The 25,127-nt window shown below is 49.4% G+C and overlaps 1 protein-coding gene across 2 annotated transcripts in view; it reads left to right on the top strand.

Moving 5' to 3' along the window:
* The window catches only part of SLC4A4 (solute carrier family 4 member 4), a 191,117-nt gene that overhangs the window by 103,712 nt on the left and 62,278 nt on the right, over positions 1-25,127 (top strand). For both annotated transcript variants that reach the window (XM_082315604.1, XM_082315605.1), the window contains exons 5-7: positions 5,008-5,168; positions 8,405-8,584; positions 19,319-19,395. In XM_082315604.1, coding sequence (XP_082171730.1) covers positions 5,008-5,168; positions 8,405-8,584; positions 19,319-19,395 — 418 coding nt within the window. The remainder of the gene's footprint in view (positions 1-5,007; positions 5,169-8,404; positions 8,585-19,318; positions 19,396-25,127) is intronic.

Here is a 25,127-nt window from a genome sequence, read left to right as displayed (position 1 = left end):
TGCCCGCTTTGAGTTTCTTAGGTAGGTACTCTGCCCGTTTCTTTGATGCTGCTGTTGGTTTGGTCAAAAAAACATGCCAAGACCATGCTCAAAAAGCCATGCCAAAAAACTGGCATGTCTTTTTGATCCGGTTGACTCAAGTTATGTGTAGTTTATTTCTGAACGCCACCGAAAGAGCCGTTGTATTGGATTCGTGATCTAAAGGCTGCTGTTTAGCCTCTAGCCTTATAAAGTTTTGCTTTTTTTATACAGCAAAAAAGTTTTTCTTGGGTTTGCTTTAAAAGGTAACCCCCTAATTGCAGTCTGGTTGCTGTGAAGGCCGAAACGTCCCACTAGAAAGAGGTGCTCGCCCAGCCGGAGAGCAGTCTGGGGCTTTGCCTCCCCTGTTCCCAGTCCCCCTCGCGTAACTTGGGGCTTTTCCTTTTCCTTTATTGTGGCTGGGCTAAGCTCTTTCCCCACCTTCCAGTCTTAAGGGCACCTACTGTGTTGTAGTTAGCCCATGTTGTTTGGCTACCTTAATCTCCTTCACCTGCGATTTAATGAACCGCTCCACCACCTACCCCTTCACCCCCTTATCTTTCGTTAGTTTTACTTCTCGCTCACTTGGAGAACCTATTTAAAGACTTTTCACCTTTTACTCTTTAACTTCTTGCTTGTTGGTCATCCTTTTCTCCCTTTATTTGTTTTCTTCCCTCTTATCATTAGTTCAGTACTTGCATTTTGTCGTCCGTACCGCCCACCTCTGCCTTTTGCAGCCAATGATGCTTTCCTCTGTCCAGGCACAGGTCTTTGGGAAGGGCTTTTAATCACAACCCGTTAAAGCTTTTTCACGATTCAGACCTTAGCGTGGTATTTCTTATCGAGCGGCCTCTTCGGTCTCTCCTTATCCTATGACTATTGGGAGGCTCCGTTTTCCTTAAGTCCACAAATGTCAGCGTCAGCAGCAGGATGCCCTGGGTCCAGACCTCCAACAACCTCTCTTTCTTGAGGGACATTTGTCAAGAGCCCTCCGCTTGGACGTTCGAAGGACCTTGCGGTGGGCGATGCCTGCACTTTTCATGCTGTCGGGGGGCTGTAGAGAAAAAGGGAGGTTTTCTTCTTCTCTGGCAAATGATTTCTGGTTTTACGTGTTTTCGCACGTCTTTGGTAGAAGTGCTAGATGGAGTTCTCTATACGATTCTCTCTCTTTAAAGATACATGTATACATTACATGCTTTAAGGACCCCGTTGAGGCACTGTGTAGCTCCTAAACTTGGCCCGCCCTCCTGACTTGCATGCTCTTTTGTTGATAGGGATCTTGCATAGCGTGTGGTTGTTCAGGATTTCTCAGTATCTTCCCGAAATGACTGAATCTTGCACAACAACACCCGCTGTAGGCCGCGGAGTGGCTCCTGCTGCAGGACGCACCAGCTAGAGCTGGCTAGCTCCGTGCTTCAGCGGGCAGAGGAGCTGTTCTGGGCAACAGAAAAATAACCGGTACGTGGAACGGAGAAGTCCTAGCAAAAACCTTAAAGCTACTGATTAAAAGATGTTTCCAGAAGGGGACCTTTGGTTGCCCATCCTGGTTCTTGCTTCATGCTGAGCTGTCTGTGTTGCAACCCCAGTATAAAGAGGCTGTAGGTGTCCCCCTGCCCACGGTGACATTTCTGACGGCGGTAAGATGAGCCCGTGACCGGGGCTCGAGGATGTCATATTCCTTTGCACGGTCCTGTTGCCTGGTGGCACATCGTGGTCTTGGGCCGTGGTTCACAATACGGGGCCGTTTTGGAAGAAGGTCCTTGGCGTACACGGGGTTTCACGGCAAAGCCCTGGAAATGCATTCGAAAGAGAGCAGTAAAAGGGAAGGTTTATTGCTGTTAAAAGGTAACCTGAAGATTTGGGTCACTGGGTGCTCCTTGTTCCTTTTGTCGGCGCTCGTAATCGCTTTACCTGCTGCGGATGGACAAGTTCTTGCACTGACACGTGCACGTCTGCGTTTCAGCGGTAGTTTCAGGCTACAGAGCAAACTAGGAAAAGGCCTGAAGCAGCTGGGGACCACCAATCTATTTTGAGGCTCAGTACGGTACATTTGGGGACCAAGATGCGTCCACCATAGTGTGGGGATGGTCATTCTGCAAGGCGGGGAGATGGTAGAAAGATCATGAGATTACAGGATTGAAAGGACTGTGGGATGGTGGAGAGTTTTTTTTCAATCTTCTGTTACGGTCTTTTTTTATTATATAAGCTCTGTCAGGCAGTACATTCAGCTCCTTCACCCTTTTACACATTATAATATCCACACACCTTGCACGCAGTCCTTTTTGAAGCTCTAAAGATAAAACACCGATGGCTCCCGCATCTCGGTTAGCAGAGATACTAGCTGCCTTCACGGTGCGCGTACACCGACTACGCCGTCGGCTCCCAGGCGGGCGTTCGAAGTGCAGGGCGTTCTTCGGGGGGCAACCGAGTGCGCCGCTGGCAGATTTTTCTCGCGAGTCTCAGCCCTTCGGAGCCAACGATGCTGACAGGTACCTGAATTCAGAAGTCCCCGGTGCCAGGAGAGCCTTGCTGGAGCCGTCAGCGTAGTTTCCAGGGCCCAAGAAGCATAACACAACCTGGGTGTTTTATGTCCTAACTTGCTGCTTCTTTCATGTGGTCGCGGGATGTTTATTAGCTATTGCAAGTGAAGTACAGCCGGCAGGCAGGAAGGATATGTAGATGTCCAGGACAGAGCGGGATGGAGATGAGGAAGGTAATTTGATTGTTTGTTTTCTCAAATAACAGCGGAGATAATCTTTTGCCCTGACCGAGCACGTTGCTGCCAGGCTGCAGGCAGTGTTGTTTTTAACACCCGGGGAGCTCTGCAATGCCGTACTCGCGCGAGAGGAAGCATTAACCCCGCGGCTGTCTCTTTGGCCCTCTCCGCTGCCCTCCGCCCTGAAAGTCCGGCATTTTTTTCCGATGCTCAGCAGCTGCCCATGCAACTTTCGAGTTGTGGGCGAGCTGTTCTGCAGAAGCAGATTTTTAAAAAAAAAAAAACAAACGTAAAGAGCATTGGCTCTTTAGTTTAGCATTGCCTAAACGTATGGAAAGCCACGTGGATGGCTTCGCTAAACTAAGTACTCACGTTAGTTTGCACCAGGGCTGCAGAGGGGGCTTAAGAACGGAGCGTCCAACGCTGCGTCGGGGTGTTGGGAGGCACCTCGCTGCCGGCGCCTTCCCGTGGGAGCGGGCGGGCGCGCTCCCTCCCGAGGACAAGAGTTGTTCCAGGGACTGCGCTGAACGGAGCAGGGGGCAGCTCAAACAGGTTTGCAGGGTGAAATTTGTTATGTTGTGTTTGTATTGTGGATTATAGTGAGGAAAGGCAACAGAACGCAAATATTGATAGTTGTGAATAACACACTTTCACTGAGAAGACAAACGCGTTGTCCTTGCAGCCTCCATGCTGTTGCAGGGTAGTCGGCACCTCGGGCACAGGTAAGACGTAGCCTGTGAAAGTCGCAGCTCTGCAGCTGCCCGAGTCCCTTCGGCGTCCTAGGAAATACCCCCATTTTGTGAACGAAATGGAACCGTAGTAAGTTGAGATCAAATTCAGTCTTTTAGCTTGAGTTAAAAAGCAGCTTTTAAAAAAAAAAAAAAGTCTCGACAAGAGATTATTGCGATTGAAAAGCGTAATTGATTAATCCTCAAGTAATACATTTTTCAGGATTAAATGTAATTTCACTTGGTGTTAATACTATTCTTTTGAACTTATTTATGAACTTCCTTACTTTACGTCTGTGTTTTTTGTCTTAGTAATCCCCTTATATTAGTCACTGGAATTTTCATTTTCCGCACATATTAAAACAGTATCTGAAGACAGGCTTCAAAAGCACTTCTGCTTTGCAGTGAGGTGGTACTAAACCGCCTTGCTTCTCCTGCCCCCCGAGCTGGTACCAAAGCCCTAGCTGGCTGCTGCAGCGAAGGACCACGGCCTGGGGGGTTTCTTCCCCTGTCCTAGCGTAGCCCTCCTCCTCCGGCCCCGTCCCCGGCTGCCCCGAGCCACGGGCAGGGCCAGGCCTGCAGGCGGAGGTGGGCTGCTGCTCGCCCGCCGTTAGGACGTGGGGCTGGGGGTGTACAGAGTATTTTGCACAGGACGGGGTTTAACCTTTGCTCTAATCTTCAACTAGAGGTGAGCTTGCTGGTTTTTTCAGACCGACTTTGTTAAATCATTAAGCAACGGCTAGAGAGCGGAGGGAAAGAAGGAGCCCCTTAATTTGTGTCTTTTCCTTTGGTGGCTCGCTTGCTCTGCTAAGAACATCTTCAGGTTGGGTTGGGATGTGCTCCTCTGCTCCTCCCTCTGCCTCATGCCGGCCTGTGGCCGTGGGGCAGTGTTATTCAGCACTGCTGAGTTTTGGCAGTGGCTGAAGTTTTCGGATTTTATTGTCTGGATTTGAATACTCAAATACAAAAGTCACCTTATTTCCAGAAACGCTGATTTCCCCCCCCCCCCCCCCCCCATGTTTTTTGTGGCGCTGTGATGCCCAGCCCCTCACTTTAGATTATTTAAATGTAAGTGTAGTTACCCCACTTTCTCTCCGTTGGGTCTGGCGACGCGGCGGTCACGTCGTCATGGTGGGTTTGATGCAGCATCGGGTTAGGGACCGGCTGCGCAAACCGGAGGGGGAACGACCGGGTCCCAGCTGAGGCGCCGAAGCTGCCTAGGTACTCTTGGCCTGGAGCAAACATCAGCTCAGGGGGTGTGAGCTTAAGTCTTGGTGAAAGCTATTAAAGATAACGTGTTTTACCCCACGTTTGCAATAGTTGACCAGCAGGCAGAGCATTATCGCCGCTCGGCTGACACATACCAATTCATTAAGCCTCTGCAACTCGATCGTGGATTTGTGGCCTCGGAGGCGTGTGGGAAAACGCGTGTGCTTGAACTTGTCGGTATGCCGCGATGGTTCAGCTGTCTCGCTGCTCTCGGAGATGGGTGTCTGCAAGGAGCCAACAGCTTTCACACGGTCTGGTTGCTCTGTCCTCTCGTAGGTGGATCAAGTTTGAGGAGAAGGTAGAACAAGGCGGAGAGCGATGGAGCAAACCTCACGTGGCCACCTTGTCCCTGCACAGCTTGTTTGAGTTAAGGACGTGTATAGAGAAAGGCTCGATAATGCTGGATATGGAGGCCTCTTCTCTCCCGCAGGTGGTGGGTAAGTAAAGCTGCCTTGGCTCTCCTCCTCAGTTCTTCCCTACGAATTTTTATTGACCCTGATGATGGTTTCACTGATGGTTTTAATGAACGAGCACTGCTTTTTCAATAAAAGAGGAAAATAAAGAAATAATCCTCCAAGGACTAACAGGGAAAAGTAGGAAGTCCATGGAGAAGGATAACAGATTGTCGTGGTTTAACCCCAGCCAGCAACTACGCACCCCCCAGCCGCTCCCTCGCTCCTCCCTGGTGGGATGGGGGAGAGAATCGGAAGGGTAAAAGGGAGAAAACTCGTGGGCCGAGATAAAGACAGTTTCATAGGGAAAGCAAAAGCCACGCACGCAAGCAAAGCAAAGCAAGGAATTCATTCCCTCCTTCCCATGGGCAGGCAGGCCTTCAGCCATCCCCAGGAAAGCAGGGCTCCATCACGCCTAACGGTGACTTGGGAAGACAAACGCCGTCACGCCGAACGTCCCCCCCTTCCTTCTTCTTCCCCCAGCTTATATACCGAGCATGATGTCATACGGTGACGTCAACAGCCCTTGGGCCAGTCTGGGCCAGCCGTCCTGGCTGTGCCCCCTCCCAGCTTCTTGTGCACCCAGCAGAGCACCTTGACTGGTGCAAACTCTACTCGGCAAGAACCAAAACATCGGTGTGCTGTCAACATTATTCTCGTCCCAAATCCAAAACACAGCACTACCAGCCACTAAGAAGAAAATTAACTCTATCCCAGCTGAAACCAGGACACAGGTAAATGAAAGGAGTTCTTCTCAATTGGGGAAGAAGAGTAAAAGAATTGACTTCGGTGATAATTAGCGCTTACCTTGAACTGTTTTTTGGTGATTCTATGGAACCATTTGCATCCTGAAGTACATAATCCTCAGTTAGATCCTGAGATACCGCTACGTGTGTGTGAAAGGAATAGCATACACTGACTCAGTTCATGCTCACTACCAGAAGCGTACCACGTCTCTCCGGGCAGCGATACCCGGCAAGTCCTGCTTTGTGCCGCCCGTTGGTGGTCAGACCACAGACGGCTTTCGGATGAGGTCCCGGGGTGGGGTGAAGGCAGGTGAGGCCCTGTTTAGGATGGGTGCTCCCCTCCAGCAACGGAGAGGGAGGAGCAGCCACAGCACCAGCGGACGCCTCGCTCTGCTGAACGGGACGGCAATTTTTCTGCAATCAAAATAGCCGTGGCCTGGGATGACACTTAGCGACATTGCTGAGAGCTGTATCATGTTCCCGACGACGTGTAAGAAGACAGGAAAATAAATTTTAAAAGTGAGCCATCCAGTGGAGGTACCTTTAACCAAAACACTCAGTTTAGAAGCCATCGTGTGAAGAAGTGTAGCAGAGCAAAATGAAATAAAACCCCCACAAAACTCAGTGCTTTGAATAGCAATCTCAGGAAGCAGGCTCAAAATTGTCCTGGCACGAAATCACCGAATATCAGGTGTTGCGCTGGTTTGTAAGACTTGGGCTTACAAAATCTGCCTCGGGTATTACCTGCAGAGTTTAGAGCTTGGTTTTCTAGGTGCTTATGGTGGCATTTATCTTCCTTTATTTTTGTGTCTGTGTATCCAAAAGCACAGCTTTGCAAAGTTTAAAAAAAAAACACCCAGAAACCTCTCAATTTTTATGCTGAACGGGCTTCAGAAGATAGCTGCTGATGTCAGTGGTCCAAAACTTTAACCCTCAAACGTGAAATTTCTTCTTGAAGTCACTTTGAGATGTCACTTGCAATATCCCTCTTCAACACTCAAATTAAATCTAATTCCTGGGCGATTAAATTACAGATCAGTGGCTGCTGTTGCTGTAGGACTGTCCTGAGCGGGGGATTTTTGCCGGTCCGGATCCTGAATCAGAGAGCTAGGGCTGTCCAAGAAGCCTGCAGGCTTGGTTTCCAGAGCTAGGGAATCGTGATCGCTTGGTCGGTGTCTAGGAGTGACACGCAGGAACGAAAAACTTGGAGCGCTCTCTGTTGCGTTGCGTTGTATCAGAAACGTGGAAGGGAAGAAAAACTTGCCAAGCGGAGGAGGATAAACGTGATGAAGACGGGCATGTTGTTCTGAAGGAAGTGTTCCAAAAAAATCACTAACGAAAAATAGGAACAACAAAAGCTTGCAGAAAAATGGCACTTGACAAAAGTAAACCTTTCGCCAAACGTTTTGTGTAAGCGTACCTCCGTGCACGTCGTCGTCCTTTGCTGCGTTTGGGTGGAAGAACCGGGCTTTTCTCCCTAGCGATTCGAAGAGGCGTGAATTCTTGGGCAGCCTGTGGAAGATGACTTTCTGCCTCACCGAGTTAGCAAATGTGATGCATGTTCTGCCTCCGCTTTCCCATAACTTTTGTTATTAGCACAAATAAAAGTTACTGGCAGACAAATAAGAGCTGCCACTTTCCCTTGGGGGACAGCACGTTAACTGGAGTAATGAAGGGAACAACTTAATGTGAGATTTAATGCACAACAGAGATTCTTAATCTATCTGGCTACCTTTTTGTCCTTTCTGCCCTGGGACAGGGGAGCAGAAAGGAGAGGATTGATGGGAAGTGAGCAGCCTTTGCAGCGGGCCGGGAGCCTCTTTCGCTGGTGATGCAGTTCAAGGCGAAGCCGCGTAACGCCTCCTGTGACCAGCGGAGCAAGTTCTGCCTTTTGGAGTTGCCGTCACTTTACTTCAGTTCCCAGAGCGAGTGATTTAATTAGGTGCTCATCTCCAGGACTTTTTCCTGTCGTTAGTTGAGGTTTTATTGGGGGCCTGCAAGGTGAACTCAGGCCTTGCTGAATCCGATAGAAGTTTTACCACGTTATTTTTGGGCGCGTACTGGAACTTGCAATATAGTTGTAGCTTCTTCACAAAAACACGAGGTCAGAGCAGATTCCCTTTCTAACCTAAGAGCCATCTTGTCCTGGGTATGGTTGGTATTAAATAGGCTCATTGGCGTGTATGAAAATAACAGACGGGAGTTTCGGTGCAGTAGGTAGGTGTCGGTGGCAGATGGGGTTTGCTGCCTGGAAATGCTTATGTTCCGTTTCAAAAGAAATGTCTAAAAGAGATTCCCGTTAAAAATAAAATGGCAAAACCTGGTGCTGGTTTTGAGATGGGAAGGGAAGCCTTCCAAAAGGTAGGCTGAAAATGATCCGTCTCGCTCCCCGGCTCTGCCTTGACGCAGCTGAGTTGGGTGCTTTGTGATTAATTGTCCTCTCCTCTCCCTCACCCCTTTCTTTGCCTGCGACAGAAATGATCGTTGACAATCAGATCGAGACGGGGCTTTTGAAGTCGGAACTGAAGGACAAAGTCACCTACACGCTGCTCAGGAAGCACCGGCACCAGACCAAGAAATCCAACCTCCGCTCTCTGGCTGACATTGGAAAGACCGTCTCCAGTGCAAGTAGGATGTTTACCAACCCCGATAATGGTAATGCAGAGGCTTACTGGCTATAGCCTTCCCTTTGACAGCAACCCACCAAACCTGCCTGCCGAAAACTAACTGCGTTGCCTTGACAATGCTTTTCTAACCCACGATTAGCGTAGCGAGACCCGTACTGATGGCACATCAGTGGTGGGCTCTGCAGGCTGCTTTGGCCGTGGCACGTCGCTCTAACCGTATCTTCACTGGACTGAGTGGGAGAGGAGGGGAGGCGGCAGGCAGGCAGCGGACAGGGACAGGCAGCGAGATGCTCTTGCAGCTGGCGTGTAGGGGATGGTGTAGGAACAGCCATGGGAAGGAGAGATTTACAAAAAACTGAACCTAAAGGTCAAAAAAACCCGAACCTAAAAGGCCGATCGTCTGAAATGTTTGGGCAGAGACGAAGCTTTCATGCGCGTTTGATTTCTGTAACAGCTGGTGTCGATGGCGCTCTTAATCAAAAATTACGTGGTAGTAACACCTAGCTTGCATTTTATTGCTATACAATCATTGTCCAGTGTGGGTAAAGCTGATTTCCACCTTGCTTTATTCATCCTAAAGTTGTGTTGTGGTGTACGTTGTGAAAATGTCTCTCTCTAAATAATAGGTAGTGCCACGTTTATAGCGGTGTCTGTAAATGTGTGTGTGCGCGGGGATGCAGACAGCTATAGAGGCCTTGGCAGTGACTCTGTGCTTACCCATACGTTGAGATTTGCAGTTTTCTTGCTAGTGGTAATCAAAAAAGAGGAGTTTTAAGCCTGTTGTCGTGTCCTGGAGTTCTGTCAGCTGCCTCCTGCGGCAGTCTGGAAATTTGTCTAAAAGCTGCCATTTTAAAATACCCAGAAATGAAAGCAAGCGAAGAAATAATTTTCTTCTTGCTACATGTAAGGCCTCTTAGCTTTCTGTGTTCTGCTTCTAAAACTCACCCTAACGTTTCTCCCTAACCTGTTACCGTACTTGATTAAGATTTCCTACTCTTTATCACCCTCGGCTTTTGCAGCAGGTGTGTATGTGCATGTGAAGAACATTTATTGCTCTTGATGATGCACCTTGTCGTGTTCGAGTGCCTTGATAACGCGGCGATGAAGTGAATAACACGAAGGCGCAATAACGAGAGTCAAGGGAACGTCCCGGGTGTGCAGCTTTTCGGTGAATGTCCCCGCAGGAGCCCCATGGAGCAAAGAGAGGGACCGTGCTTTGGAGAGCACCGTAAAGAAATTCTGCGTGCTCGAGATAAGGAAACCCCTTCCAGAGCACGCTGCGGTGAGGGGCAGGGTTCTTCTGGGCATCGCCGAGCTTCGCTTCGGGCCTGCGAATTCCCGCAAGCCCTGAGCAGACACCGTGCGAACCGGGTGATATGCAGGGGTAGGAGGGCCTGCGGAGGGCCGGCTCCAGGAGGGGTCTTGCTCAGGAGCTCTAGCTAAACTGTCGCTCCTCAAGCCCCCCTGCTCATTTCCTATTAGCCTCAGGCATAAGATTTGTAGGTGCCTCAGGTTTTTTGCCCTTAAATCAGCCAGGCAGTTAGGATCCTGGAGGATGTCTTCGTCGCGTCAGGCACCCAGCGAGTAACTCGCGTTTGTTTTCAGCTGGGATTAAGACATGATGTTCTTCCCAGCCCGTGCTCTGGGGCTTTCCATCAGCTCCTCCCCGCTGTTTGGATGGGAGGCATCTGCTTTCTGTTAAAAGAAGGAAACGGCTGTTGCAGGTAGGATGTATAGGCGTTATTTGCGGTGGTGTCTATAGATATCAGCTACCACCTCCGCACTACTGCTCTCTCTGGACCTTTGAAAAGATGAGCAGGTTTGCTTTGAGGAGAAGGATCCTGGAACAAATAATCAAGTTTAGTGTTTTATTCTGAGTACTTACTGTCACAGTGAGTTCCTAAGGCATAGTAATGTTAAGAAACCTTTAGGATTGACTATGGCATCGCTCCGATTAGTGCCTCCTTCGGGCACAAGAGTCGTCTTAGCTGAAGGGGTTAAAAGGGGCTCTGTTCACAGCGTGCATCCCCCTTCCACCTCTCTATTGCATCTATTTTTACTGCACCACATGCTTGTAACAGCCTCCTCTTTTTTTCAGCAGCTGGTGAATGTCCAATTCTTCCTTTCTGCAGTTAAAGCCATTCCTTGAGGAGCCTTCAAAACCTCAGGGTGTTAACGACAAATTCGAACTTACTTAAGGGGTTTGAAAGTAAATCCTGCTCGGTGTTTTATTTAACTGTACCGTGGGCGGTAAGCCCTGTCCTTTGCCGTACAGAGCTGGACTTTGAGGGCTGGTTAAAGAGAAAACAACCGCATGCTTATCCTGGGAAGGATGGTGCTGACAAAGGGCGTTCGTCTAAGTTCTCACTCCTGCCCCTGCTTATTTTTCATGGCTGAGGGCATCCTGTACTCGGATCCTAGGTGACTTGGTTCTTCCTTGATTTCTTTTTCTTCTTCCAAGGGGCTGTGCAGGTCCTGTCTCAGTGGGACTGATTCTCAAGAAGTTCGCTCCGGGCTCTGCTTAGCCCGCTGGCTGACCTTCAGCCGCTCCTTTCGTGTTGTTTTGCCTCTGTTTCCCCACCTGGGACGTTCATGTGGTAGGAGAATCTACAATGCATTACGTTCCCTGACAGTTCGAGTGCTTTGAGGCTTAAGGAGGGAGAGACTTACGTACAGAGGGAAGTACTTCATGAATAGTTGTTACCGTTATTTATTATTTACACTTTAATGAAGAAGTAGCTCCAGAACTTATTTGATTGAGTTATACCACGCTGCCTGGAATTCAATGAGTGCCTCTCGTGTGCTTCTAAAGGCAGAATTTGTCCTTTAGACAGATAAAAATTTAATGAGGCCAAGAGGAGCGCAGCTGTCTCTCAACATGGCTAATCTCAATAATGAAAGTGCCATCAGCCCCAAGCGCTCCTCAATTCCCCGAGGGTTTCTTTCCAGGTAGGTGTTTCCTTTCAGCGTCTACTTTTCATTTCGGCATGAGGGAAACTTCCATCCAATATTCATGCTGCCGCCGGGCTCACGAGAACGGCAGCCCCTCTGCGCATCGCTTGCTTCTCGCCTCTGCACAATACCTTTACGGGCTGGTGTATTCGGGAGGCGGCTTGCCTTTCTGCTCGACTGGCGTTCACTAGTTTGCCCATAAAACACAGTGATGTAAATTAGAAAGCACCCTGCTCCTTTAATGGACACCGTTACTGCGTGTTCATTAAGGGTTGTTAATGAAACGATCTCTGCTGAAGCTGAACCAGACCCTGCTGTAGGTTACGGGTAAAAATATTATGCAACTTGCTGGCTCTTACTGGGCAGTCGCGATGGATTTGGAACCTGTGATTTTGATACGTCCCTAATTGTATTAACTTACTTTCAAAAACATTTATTTAGGAAACACTTCAGCGTAATGCCGTTAGCATGGATCCTGCCCATGATTTCCCTTCTTTTTTTTTTTTCAGGGCAGTTAGGTTTAAAACCCAAATGAAATAATGACCAATTTCATCAAGGGTATTTGTCAGACCTGAAATCTGACCGTATCCCCTGGGCCACGGTTCCCTGGTAGCAGAGTCATCCTCCACCCCCGTCTTTCGTTTCACTGCTCTTTTGGAAGATAAGACTCGGTAGCAATCAGGCTGGCAGAAACACGGGACCTCTGAGCGGCAAAGGTGCGCGCTGGACGCCTCGTATCCGTTGCTGCGTCATAAGGGTGGGTGTTTGGGTCACGCCTGTGGGAGGATGTTTCCCCACAGATCCTCTTGCTCTTGGGAAAGAAGTTGGGCGAAAGGTGGTCATTTCTTGTGTGACGTGGGGTGGAGGAGGATAAATCAAAGCACTCCTCTGCTGTCCACTCAGCAGGAGAAAGATGATTATCAAAAAGCCGAGCAGGCAAAGCTGTACCAAGTAATTACTCAGTTACCTTAGGAAGACACCACCCCTTTCGTTTCTTTTATTGGCAGAAGGTTGAGCTCTATGAAGTCTTCAACAAGGACATTTCGATTTTACATTTCAACTGAACTCCTGCAGGCATTTTTGACAGGTTTTTTTGTGGGTCTTGTTTTGATGACTGCCTTTCTAAGGCGTCTTGGTGTCCTTGCCTGGCACAGGGTGCAGGGCTTGACGTGAAGCCCTGCGATAAATGGCGTGCGTAGCTGCTCTCGGGCGGTCCTTGCCCAGCTGGCACACCTTTGGGGTGTAACGCGGGTCTGCCGGGGCTTTGCCGCTGTAGAAAATGAGAGCCGCGGTCACCATTCCTTATGCAGGTGCCCGAGGACTGTTTCATCAGTGTTTACCGGTGCTTCGGTGGTGATATTCGCTATGCATTTTTGACATTTTTGTTTAAAAGCTTCCTGCCTGCCAGCATTTTGTATAATTTAACACCTGAGAGCGCCTTTGGCAAAAGCGTTGAAGAGAAGCGGTCGGATGGTACTAAAACCGAGCCGGCAGAGGCTGTAGAAACCCGCGATGTGTTTCAGCGTGAGTGTTTAACCACCGTAAATAACGGCATGCTACCCGTCCCCGTGCGGATGGTGTCCGTGCTGCCCAAACACCTCAGGAACGTTATTTATTTTCGCCGTGCTGACAGCGTACTTTGGAAACAGTTGAGTTAAAATCACACTTAGGCTGTCTGCAGTGCCTCGGCTGATGCCCTGAGAGAAGGATAGCTAGCAGCAGATGACAACTTTTCTCCTCTAAAGTTTTTATTCTACATTAGCGTCCAGCTTTGTCCTGTTCAGTGTTTTTCATCCAAACTGCGTCCTCCGTCCCTTTAGAGTGTTGAATGATGACAGTACCAGGACAGGAGGAGAGCGGTTTAGGTCAGAAATAAGATGCTTTTCAAGGAACGCTTGGAAGAACCCCACCAATGTATGTAGCTGTTTGCATTATTTGAAGCACTGCGGACTAAGGTACGCATTTGCAAGGCCCAACTGGCGTGCCCGGGTGCGTACGTGGTCAGGATGCTCCAAGTTGGCTCCTACAGGGACGTGACCTGATATTTTTTCAAACGCGCTGTGTGTCTGCCGCTCTTACCGACCGCGCCGCAGCTTGGGCCTGCCCAGCGCAGCCAGCGCTGCAGCTGCCTTACTCAGGTGCTTGAAATCCGGTCTAAGATGCCTGAATTTTGGACGCCAGGGATGGAAAACTGGCTCCGGACCTGCCAGATGAACACTGAAAGGTGGAGCTACGGAGGAGATGTCGTGCTCCAAATGAGCAGGCTTACCGCTTCGGTCACCCAACTGTGCAGAAAGGTGCACTTGTGTGTAACTGCGACTCTTCAAATGCTCTGTCTCCTACCCGGCTTGCTTGTGCAATCGCTTGAGCGTTTCTTTCTTGCCTTTCTTTTTTTCTTTTTCTTCTTTTTTTTTCCTTTGACTTTTCAACTTTGCTCTCTTCCTCCTCTTTGCCGCTGCTCCCGTCTCCCGCTTGCGCCGCCCAAGCGCGCAGCCCGCTGGAGAGCTCGGTGCCCTGCCTCGCGACCCGCACGCTGGATGACGACATCCGAGTGCAGCGCAGCCCCAGCGTGGGATGGCTCAGTAAGTCACGGGCAGGGCGAGGGCGGGCGGGCTGGGGGAGACGAGAGGAAGAGGAAGGGCCAACTCCCGGCACCAGCCGCTCTCCTAACGCTTGCTGCTGCGTTACCAGTGGGAAGACCGCAGATGCGTTCCCTGTGGAACGGCTGCTGCTCTGGCTGTTCCTGTTACCCTCACTGTCCCCTCCCGCTGCTCTCTTTCGCTCTGTTTTGCCTTTTTTTCCTTCATCTGGGATGAAACGGGTAGGTCAGCCTGCGCTTCAGGCGGCGGTCTCCCTCCTAGGCCGTCCAGTAACATCTTTCATCTATTAGAAGCATCCTTGGGCTGTTAAAAGGGCTTCACAAATTTTGCCGCCGGTGCGGTATTATAATTGCAACGAGCTGAACTATTTTAATTTCCATACATATGAAATACAAAAATAGGCTCCCTTTGTCACACAGCTAGCAGGCCCCGCCAGCTTGATCGCTCAGCGATGAGCTGGGCTTTTCTCAGGCCCCGCTTCTCTGTGGTTATCCTTTGTAAAACATCCCTGCCCGGGAGCCTTGCTGATCAGAGAGGAGCCTGCCGTTCCCCCGGCAAGGCACAGCTTATTGCCCCCATGGCACAGAGCCGTTCTTTGTGGGCCATAGCAATCTCCAGAAATCTGAATTTCAGGATATTCTCCGTGAAAGATGACTATCGAGCTTAATTAGTAGAATGAGATAATAACGTGGAGGGGTTTGGACTGCCTGCCTTACTTCTTGGACCAGTTCTTGACTGAGCATAGCCAAGGAGAGGCTCGCATCGCCTTTGCCAGAGGGACGGTAATCTCAATTAGGCCCGAATCAGGAAATTATCCTTCGTTAGCACACTGCGTAAGGGTGAACATCGTGTGCCGAAGGCTTTGGCTGAGGTGTCGGCAGCAGAAACCTTCTACTCCGCTGGTTTGTTCAGGGCTCTGAGAGCCTGTAGGCCGGGAGGCTCGTTGCTGCCTTCTGCTCCCGTATTTTCTCTCGAGGCAGAGAAGCTGCTCACCCGAGGACTCCCAGGTTTTGAAGGCTGGGTTTTTTCCCCCCTTTCAGGTCTTTCTCAGAGACTGATATCACCTTGTGTCACGGTAACCTCCAAATGGTTGGGTCTGCCGCAGGGAGTTGCTCTTATGAGCAGCCTTGTTACACAAACATAAAAAAAAAGAGAGTATTGGACACGTCCTTCCCGGCTTTGGGTCTCCAAAGGTGCACAACCGTGAGGAACCTGAGTCAGAAGGCATTGAGGCCGTGTGGATTTGGGCCACAGCATCCACAAAGCCAAACGGCTTTCGAGCCAACGTCGCGCATGTGGCATCTTGCGTTTCTAGCAGCATTTTTCTGTTGGTGACTTTGCTTGGCAGTCGAGATCAATGCAGGGATTTGGGGAAAAGGCCTGTAAATGCAGGCTGGGACACTGTCAAGTTCCTTAGGTCAGCAAAGGTGGTAAAAGGTGAAGCTTGTGGTTTCCAGTCTGCTCTAGAGGTCGTCAGAGTCAGTACCGAGTGGGACTAGTCTGAACTTGAGGACCTTGTAAGGCGTCTTCAAACGATGATACGCACAGAGACCGGACTTGAGGGGAGAACAGCCACATTACATGCTCAAGAGGTTTTGGCTCTCAGTATGAAGTGTAAAATTTCTTGGGAGGAGATGGAGAAACGAATCATCCTAGCCTGTGAGAGCCCTATTGACATTGGGATTATGAGATGCTTTCTACCTCCACAGAGCAAGGAGCACGTTGTGAAGTTTTGGTGCTCAGATCTCTTAATGCAAGGGCAGTCTGATGACGGAAGAAGGGAGTGAAGGAGGGCTGTGTGTTGTGCCAAGGAGCCGGAGCTATGGCCGACGTGCTCGCAGCTCTTGGGGGGGATAACTCTCAGAAACCAGTGCAGGTGGGGGCTTGCTTTCTTCTGGGGCTCAGGTCCTCCGTCCTGCTGACCGAAAGAGGAGTGCGAGCGCACCAGCAGTTTCTTCAGAGAAAACGCCAGAGCAGTGCTGCATTGCCAGCGAGGGATTTGTGGGCAGGAGGGGGCCATTCCTCATCCCAAGCGCTCTGGCTGCGATCGAAGGAGTTTCCCGAGAGGTTCGTGCTTCTTCTCGTACAGGGTTTTGTCTGATGTCCCTCACTTCCAGGCTCCACGCGCTTGTCCGCGTTCAGCCTTGTAGTGCTGCTGTAGCTGGGATGGCTTTAGAGTACGGTCAAGGTCATGTTTGTGGGGAAGCGTGGTATTTATTAAATCGAGGGGTAAAACTGGAAAAGGCAGACAAGTGTTTTGGCACATGGGTTTGTCCGGGTCTGGATAAATATGGGATGGCTTGAGAAGAGCTGCTGTGAGTTTGATGTGGTTATGTTGGTCGTGTTGGGAGAAAGAGGCTGCTAGCAAGAGGCGATCAAGTCATTAGCCGCTTCTTCTAGAAAGAAGGGTAATTATCTCCTAAGAAACATTCGGCCTTGGACATCTAATAAAGAAAGCAAACAAATGTTGTAATCTGGAAAAATATCAGCTGTGAAAGCTGTGGGCCCTGGTTTTAGTCTGTTTACTCCAGAACTGGACCTAGAAATTTGGAAAGCCACCAAAGCAGCCTGCAGAAGATGAAGGGGTACCTTCAGCAGCTGCCTTTCTCTACAGCTACATAGTGCAGCTCTTCTGAATAAAAAGCGTTGAAGCAGCATTAAACAACTGTATAAAATAAAACCATTAGTATTTTCTACCCTTGCTCAAAGCTGTTTGGAAGCCATGCTTAGTTCCTGCTCATTTGGAGCCGTTAGCCATGCCAGGACTCAGAGGTCTCAGGGTAAGGCTTGAAGAAGAGAAAGTAAATCTCTGCACTGCTGGCTCACCATCCGCAGCAGAAGAGCAGCTCTCCCAAAGCGGGCCTCGGGCAGGGGGGGCACCCAGCTCTGAGAGCAGCCCCCCGCTGTTCCCGTCTCTGCAGGTCTCTGACCTTCTCCAGATCTCTGCCGAAGACTTCTTGTTTGATTTCTCTCGCTCGGTAGCACTCAGGTGATAGAAGCTTTGCTTTGACTCGCTGAGCTGCGTGACACCAGTTATCAGCGTGAACAAGCTTTGCGTTTTAAAGAAAGTGCTCCTCTGATTCTTCGTCTGGTATTAATGGCTCAGATTTGCCAAGCGGCCGTGTGTATCTCTGCATCGAGCTTCAATCTTTCATTTTAATTTATGGGTACATTATATAGTCATCAAAGATTTCCCAGAATCGGCCGTGTCTGTGCAACCTTTAAAAGAGAATTAATTATGCCATACAAGAAGAGCGAGCCCTGGGTTTCAGTAATAGGCTTCAGGATTACGATAACCTGGGTTTATTTGGGGTTTTTTTGTCCAGCTTTGCTTTTTGCCAAATAGAAATATTTATGAAATATTCACATCAGAGAAGGTGTTACGAACAAAGTAACGTCTACGCCACATAGCAGACACAACACACTTGAGCAAGTTTGATCACTTTTTTCCTGTCTTATTTATGTGTTTATCTCCTACCTACAGATTCGTATCAAACATTCGATCAAAATTTGTAGACATTTCTAAGTCTGGCTTGCTAATAATTAATTAGGAGAATGGTTACTAATACACGTAGCTTAAACCAGTCTTCCCAGTGGCATTTCTCACTCTATGAGTAAACATTTGTAAACACTTTGTAGAGAGAGGTGGGGTCTTAAATCCGGCTCGCAATAACAGCAGGAGGAGAAAAAGCTGGGGATCCCCTTGTTATCATACCTAATTTATCTAATTGTGCTTGGCTTTTGCTGTGTTGACGTTCCTGGCTGTGGCAATAACGCAGAGCAGGTATATCGTGATTCCAGGTGGCTCGTAGGAAAGCATGCTTTAAGTCTGTCTCCACGTACGTTGAATATGTTGTAAAGATGACCCAACTCTGCGTTGGGTTCTAGTTTTCTCTAGAAAACTTTTCTTTCCCACTCCTTTCCCCCCCCCTCAGTATGCTGATTTATTATAGAAGTCATTTGCACTGGGAGCTGATGACCACTGAAAACTTGGGCTTTCATTTTGGTATGAATATCAAAGCATACGTTTAATCAGCCGTGTCTCGAAACGTAGCCTCAGTTGGGCAATGCCTCCGTGCCATTCCTTTTTGAGGTCTTTCTGCCTTTCCAGTTATGTTCACGGTCAGAAACTCTGTGATAACAGCAGCCATTGCTCTGCTTCTGGTTCCTGTGAGCGTGGGGCAGAAGGGCTGGGAAAATTTCAGAATAATTAAAAAAATGCCTACTGACCACTGTGGTTTATGGTACTGTAGCCATCCCAGAAGGTGTGGTTTGTTTTTTTTTTTTAATTAAATTATTTTTCTTCTTTTACAGTTATGGCTATTTCTGGGTTTCTTCAGGTTTAACTACAAGTGCTTTTAGTGGGATTGTAGAACTGAATTCTGAAATCATGGGGCTTTTTTCCAGGTTCTTTAGAAGTATTTCCATATGTTCTGCTAGTCTCCGAGATCACAAGAGTAAGCAGGATAAGTGGTCCATAAGGGAGCGAGCAGCTCCTGCCCAGCTGCTTTTGCCAGCGTGTCAGGCTTACAGACGAGCAGTTGGTCTTCGAAAAAGAAATGGAGGTGAACAGCTTCAGCTCTTCGTCCCGGAGGGTTTTCTTCACCTCTCTGGGGTATCTGGTGTCAGGAATTGGTGACTTTGGGCCTATCAATGCGGCGCACACGTCGTTTTAATCAGTGAAATGCTTAAGGTTCGTGAGCTTCGTTAATGAGCTTAGGTGAAGAAAGGTAGATTTTTGTTACTGGCTCTTTTGAAGGACCGAGAGCTGCCAGCTGGGTACCGCAGGCTGCGTAGGGCAGATGCCAACCGCGCCGGAGAGCTGCGGCCGGGGGTGCGCAGGTCGGAGCGACCACGAGGGTCCCAGCCCGGCTGAGGGATGGCGTTGTGGCTGGGTCCTGCCCGACCCAGCAGCATCAGCAGCCTTCTTGCTGCTTCGCTTTTTCTCCCGCAGGCAGGAATTACGGAAAGCCCTCAGGCTCTTTTGCTGTCATAAGACTCAGGGGAACGCTGTGGGTTAGCGATGACGAAGCGTTAGCATCTTAATATCCCACGTGCCACGTAAAGTCACAGAAAGCAGCCTGTCAGGGTCTTAAATTGCCCACGTCAACCTCCCGTGCAAGGAAAGGCGTTGCTGTAGCCTGAGCCTCTGTGTTCTTCTGACTGGATCGAAACAGGTGCTTTAATTGGTGTCGACGTTGTTCTTACAGGCAGCCCAGCCATGGCTCACAGAAACCTGACTTCCACCAGCCTGAACGACATCTCTGACAAGCCTGAGAAGGATCAGGTAAGCTTCAGACTCAGCCTTCGCTTGGTGGTGTGTATGGTTAGGGGCTGGATGTCGGGGAAAGAGGCTCTGTACCAGGAAACTGAAGCAGAAGAAGAGGATGAACAAGGTAAGTAGAGTATTTCTGAGTCTTGGGACTGGATCCTCCACTTTTTAAGCACCAGCCCTTGAAAACAGCAGATTAAACTCTTGCAAGGCCTGAAGCAAGTGACGCTACGGTGGTGTCACCTTGCTGATACCCATGAGAAAGGAGGGAAAATAGCCAGATATTGATGTATTTTGGATCCTCTTCCTGCTGAGCAGAGGGTCTTTGGGGTGAGGGCAAGGGTCTGCGCAGGAGGTAAGGTCCTGCGGCGCGCCAGGGCGTGCGTTCGCAAGGGCCGCGGGGTGGACGAGGAGCATTCGGGGCGTTGCGTCCCTCCTGCAGCAGCCGGTGGAACAGAAGCCGCCGCCTCACCCTCTGCACCTCTGCATCGCTTCGGAAAGGCGCCTGTGCTGACAGGCAGCCACGGAAGAACAGCTCCAAAACGGAGATGAGTAATAAAGTTAAAATTGGCCTTTAGTGCCAAGTCTCCACCAATTTGACCAATTTCTTAGGCTAGGGTGGCGTTTGCGGTATATCATACGGGCCGCCGTTGTGTGTGTTCTCGTCCTTTCTGAGAGATGAAGGGTCTGTGGGGCGAGTGAGTTTATTTCAGCTCTTAGAAAACTGGTGTCTGAATAAGGTCTCTGTGCAAATTTCAAAACCCCTTTGTCGTGGTTCAAAAAGTGGGTTATTCTCAAAGCGTGACTCTTTCTTTCGGAGAATCTTTTTTTTTTTTTTTTTCCGTGTCTTTCAGCGTTCTCTAGTCCCATGGTTATTCTGAATGCAAATGAGAGTTACTTTGGGAAATAATTTGGGTAAGGCAGTAATGCTGGCCAGCTGAGAATGGCTCTAGTCCTTCAAATGGTGGCGGGTTGCGGTCTTCTGTAAGTGCAACTCTGCCTTAAAGGGACGCAGCAACATAATCACTGTAGAAAAGTGAGGTTAGAGTAATTAAATATTAAAAAAATAAATATGTATTTATATAAATAAATATGGTTTTATGGAAAGAGGCGGGGGGGCAGCATGTTTTGCATTGACCTCGGCGTCATTCCGAGTTGTAGCATACATCTATATTGGTTGGTTGGTTTTGCAAAATATCTGTTTCTTTTAATATACGCAGCCACAGCTGGGGAAAGAGTAGGATTGTAAATAGCTTTTTTTCATTGGAAAGACTGCTAGGTTTTATATTTTGATCACATTATAATTGGGGTCTTATAGATAGACTAGCAGAAAACTAGGTCTGAATGTTGCAGCAGGCTTCGTAGATCTCAGTAGCGCAAGCGGTCTCAGTTGCCCCTCCTGCTGAAATGTCTCTGGACGCATACAGATAATAGACTTTTTGTCTAGAATTGGGTATAAAAATAGATGTTTCGGTAGTGCTAATCGTGAAATCTGTTAATAATTCCAGTTTGGAAGTGCACTCTGAAGTTTTTCACTTTGAGCGTAGATAATGCCTGACTGTTTGTAGGGAAAACCATTACTCGAAAACTAGCTGGTTCCGAACAGCCGCTTGGTTAATTAGCCCGTGTCCTGCTGACGAACTTTGCACAATGGAGCCCTTGTACTGCACGCCTTTTGAAGCTGGCCTGAGAAATCACCTTAGATGGCAGTTTTCGTTACTGATTGACTGAAACTCCCGTCTTGATAAAGTTTGGGAAATTGTGGTGATGCCTGGCAACTTTCTTGAGCAGAACTTAGCGTGCCGTACAGGAGGCAAGGGAATAATCCGCCGTGTGGCGAGGACGGGAGCTGGAAGGAGAACAGATTTTCTTGCCTTGGCAGCAGAGTGGCTGGCTTTCGTTATTTTGGTATCCCATCTGGAAGCTTGACAGTTAATGAGGCCATGTAGCGAGGGATGAGTCTGCTGGAGAAAGAGGCTATGCCAATTTTTATTTATTTGTGTGCATATAAGAACTGTGACAGGCTGAAGCCAGTTTGTAACAGCTGCTTGGCGCAGGACTGGGACCTAAGCTCTTTGAGCAATCGCTATTTTTGCAAAGAGAAAGGAGAGTATTGTGTGCCTGTGTTTTAAAGAAGGGCTTTGAACAAACTTCTGCATACCTTCAATAACTTCGCTGCCTCCCTATATCCTTAATTTTCAGTTCTGCAACCTTTAATGCTAATTGGAAGGGTGTAGCAATATTATAGCCAGAATACTCCTTTAATCTGTGTTTCAGTAGGTTATTACCGAGCAGAAAGACACCTAAGTAAAATGGAAGTAGAGGTTCTGGATGCTCTCTCTTCAAACGGTGAAATGTGCTCCTCAGAAGATTTTACCCTTTAATTTCTTTCTGTTTCTGTCTCTCTCTCTTCACGGAGCAGTGCCGGTGGCCAGTGCTTTGTAGTCGCAGTCTGACCTCAAGCCCTCCCGTTTTTAGGTTGGCAGGGCGGGTTTTGTGGTGCGAACGTGGAGAGGGACACAGGACCGTGCCTAAGGACAGCTCTTGCCCGTGCACCCATCTAGCTGGAAGCAGCTATCCCATTTTGAAGCAGCCGTACCTGCCAGTACTTTCAGCCTACCTGGGAAGGTCGTCTTACCCAACCACCACCCTCCAACCCCGGTGATATTTAACGTTCTCCGTCCTGAGGTGCTCCGTCTCTGCTGAGCAACAGTTCCCTCGCATACTTTTGGAGAAGCAGACAGGTCCTGGGCATCTGCCTGCGGCTTCCCTGCTCCTTGATGTTGTAAGGGCGAAGTCAAAAACTGGCGTGTCCCGTTGTATGACCCTGCTAGTTCTTTGTCTGGGATGATTCTCTGCGGAGCCAAAGCAGGAGTAGATCTCTTGGCATACTGCGATAGCCTCACCACTAGCGAGTACGGAATTTTTCCGTTCAATTCCCTGTTCGCAATAAGTGGTGGTTTCCAAGGATAGCCTTTGAGGTCAGAGGCACCGAGAGAAGCCTGGAGAAGGTCAGCAGAGGACACCCTGGGAGGGGGAAGGCTCTGTGCAGCAGTGGCATGTGTTGGCCCGTTATCTAATACACTTGGCCGCTTCTCTCTCCTCCTGGAGCTCGAGCGTGGTCACCTGGGCCGGGCTCCTTTCAGGTGGCTTGGGTGGTGGTGGTTTTTTTTAGATAATCCAATTAAGGGGCAGTAAGCAGCAGGGACCTCGGCTCCAAAGACAAAAGCCCAGACTGATCCCTCCAAACATAGGCACTTCTTTGAGGTGCCTGTTGTCGAGTCTCATCTCCGGAGCTTATTTTTCCGTCCCTGCGGAGGGCTGGAATGGCGGAGTCGGTTCAGGTTTCGGGGGGGCTGGTTGCCTCTCGGACAGTTGCCTCGCTAGCTGCAGAAGAAGCCCGGCTAACGCAGACAGCTCAGCGAAGAGGCTTAAGCTAGGACAGATGCATTTATGCTTTCGTACGTCTGTGCCGTGGCAGCACCTGGGCGAGGCGGGTGCTTCTGTCGCAGCAGGGCGGAGAGGTGTTAAAATCGGTTGGGATCTAGCCGAGGGCATGGCAGTGGCGTGCACTAGAGAGCGCTGGACGTGCTTAGCTTTTCCCCGGAGGTCTGCCGGCGGTTTGCAAGGGCCTGTTTTGTCCCGCGTGTGCACGTTGCGTCCTCCGCTGCGTAACGAGGAGCCGGGCTTTGCTCCGCTGCGCAGATGCTGACCCCGGTTAGATGTCCCGTTCTGCTCAGCGGCTTTCTCGCAGGTGGCGAAGGTGAGTTCGAAGGCAGGTGGCACTGAAAAGAAGGGACAATATTTGCAGTGGTCCCAAGACACCCTGACAGGAGTAGAGCCTGTGGTCATAGCAAGAGCTATGGTTTTAATAAAACCATTGATAACACTCAGATTCACCTGTACGAAGCATTGCGAGGTTGGCTCCTCTACCCTTACGGCAGGGGTGGGTTTATGCTTACTTTGGATTTACTTTGATCTTGCTTTTGTTGTGTTTTTCTCATACTCTTTGCCTTCTTAATACACTTTTTAGAGTTAATCTTCTTAGCGGGTAACCATTAAGCTCTTTCAAAAAGAAAATGAACTTAGGATCCTTCTTGGGAAAGGCTGGAGTCAGGAAGGGACAGGGGAGGCTGGGGCTCTTTCCAGCGCTCTGCCGCCAACCTGCTGCTGTATTTAAGACCGGTGGGATTGGCTCGTTCTTTGATAATTTCAGATAATTGCACTAATTCTTACTGTCATCATGTCCTCTGAAAGCAATTTCACTAAAAAAACCCAAACAAATCTTGCCAGGACTGAAACGTCTGTCTATTTATTCTCTCTTTCCCCTCTGACTTGAAGTGTGTACGGACGTGTGATGAGCAGCTTTAGCAAAGGAGGGGTTGCTTCATGGAAAATGGTGGAGTTGGAACACGTCCGTGGGCTTTGTCTCAGTCTCTTCCTTGCGTTTGAGACTGGATGAAATAATTCTGCCATCAGAATAAGGCCGCACGAAATCATAAAATGACGCGGAAATCGGAACGTAATAAAGTCCGGGATTACTTGTGAGGTGGGGATGTCTGCTAAACTAAAAATGTCATCTTACTCTTTTTCCCCTTTAATTTATGGAAAGCAAATGATTGTAAAGCTGAAACAAGAGGAAGGGCCCATTACCAAAACAGAGTTTGCAGAAAATCATTAGCTGTGGATTACTCATCGCAAAAATTGCATCAGTCATATCGATTGGGCTCTGGTGTGCCTGCGACAGACAAAACGCCGCGCTCCCCGCCTCGGCCGCATCCAGCGGCTGCTCCGGGTGGGCTGCTTGTCACGCCTGGTGGTCTGTGGAAAGGGGAATTAATGGGACAGGGGTTTATTGCTGATTTGGATAGCGCAGAGTCGGTTACGGTCAGCGGCAGCACAGCGTGTGGACACCGAAGCTTTGCCGAAGCGGCTGTGCTGTGGGTTCAGCGTTCGCCTGCATAGAAGCGGTTGCAGAGAGTGTCCGCAGGCAGCGGCGAGCCAGAATTTCTGGTTGAGCAAAAGCACGTGTATTTTTTCCGAGAGACGTTCAGCCGCGATTTATGTTGCTATTTCGGGGTGTTGGGGTCTGCTGACGATCACCAAAGTGTTACAAAGCTTCTTGCCCGTCAGGTTCCCAGCTGAGCTCGCGGGATAAGAAGCCGTAACGGGATATTGAACGATGTCTACAAGAGGCCAAGGTTCGTGGGGGAAGAAGCGAAGAGGGGAAGGCGGCTTTTATTCCCATTTTCCCTGCCGCGCTCGATAAACACGCTGTCTTGCAGGAGGCGTCACAACTTGCCGAGGAGCAGGGGAGCTCCAAGGGCAGTCTTCCCTTCCCGCCCCCAGCCCGCGGGGGAAGCTTGCCCCGTAGCGGCACAAAAGGCTTTTGATTCACTCCTCCTGCCGCTCTCCGCTCCGTCAGCAGTGCTGAGCACCCCAACAGCTCTGCCGGGCTAAGAGCGGGTTATTTATGAATACTGAAGTCAGGTAGTTTGCATGAAGCGGCTCCCCTCTGCCACGAGAATGACGGCTTCATTCATTGTACTGCGTTGCACGGAGATTGCAGAAGAGCCCGGTTCAGCATCCTCAGGGTCTTGCAGGGGCCTGGCTCAAGCCTCTCCGATGATAAATAGCTTCAGTAAAGGCCACCAAAGTTTGATTTTGCTGTTTTATCACGTTTTTGCGTTGGGCTTGTGTGATGTTTTGGCAGTTTCTAAGGATCATTAGGGAAGAGGAGGCGTGTT

Source organism: Platalea leucorodia, assembly GCF_965183815.1.
Source record: "Platalea leucorodia genome assembly, chromosome: 6".
Lineage (NCBI taxonomy): Eukaryota > Metazoa > Chordata > Aves > Pelecaniformes > Threskiornithidae > Platalea > Platalea leucorodia.
The sequence above is the reverse complement of the archived record's forward strand: the minus strand, read 5'-3'. Positions and strand labels throughout refer to the sequence as shown.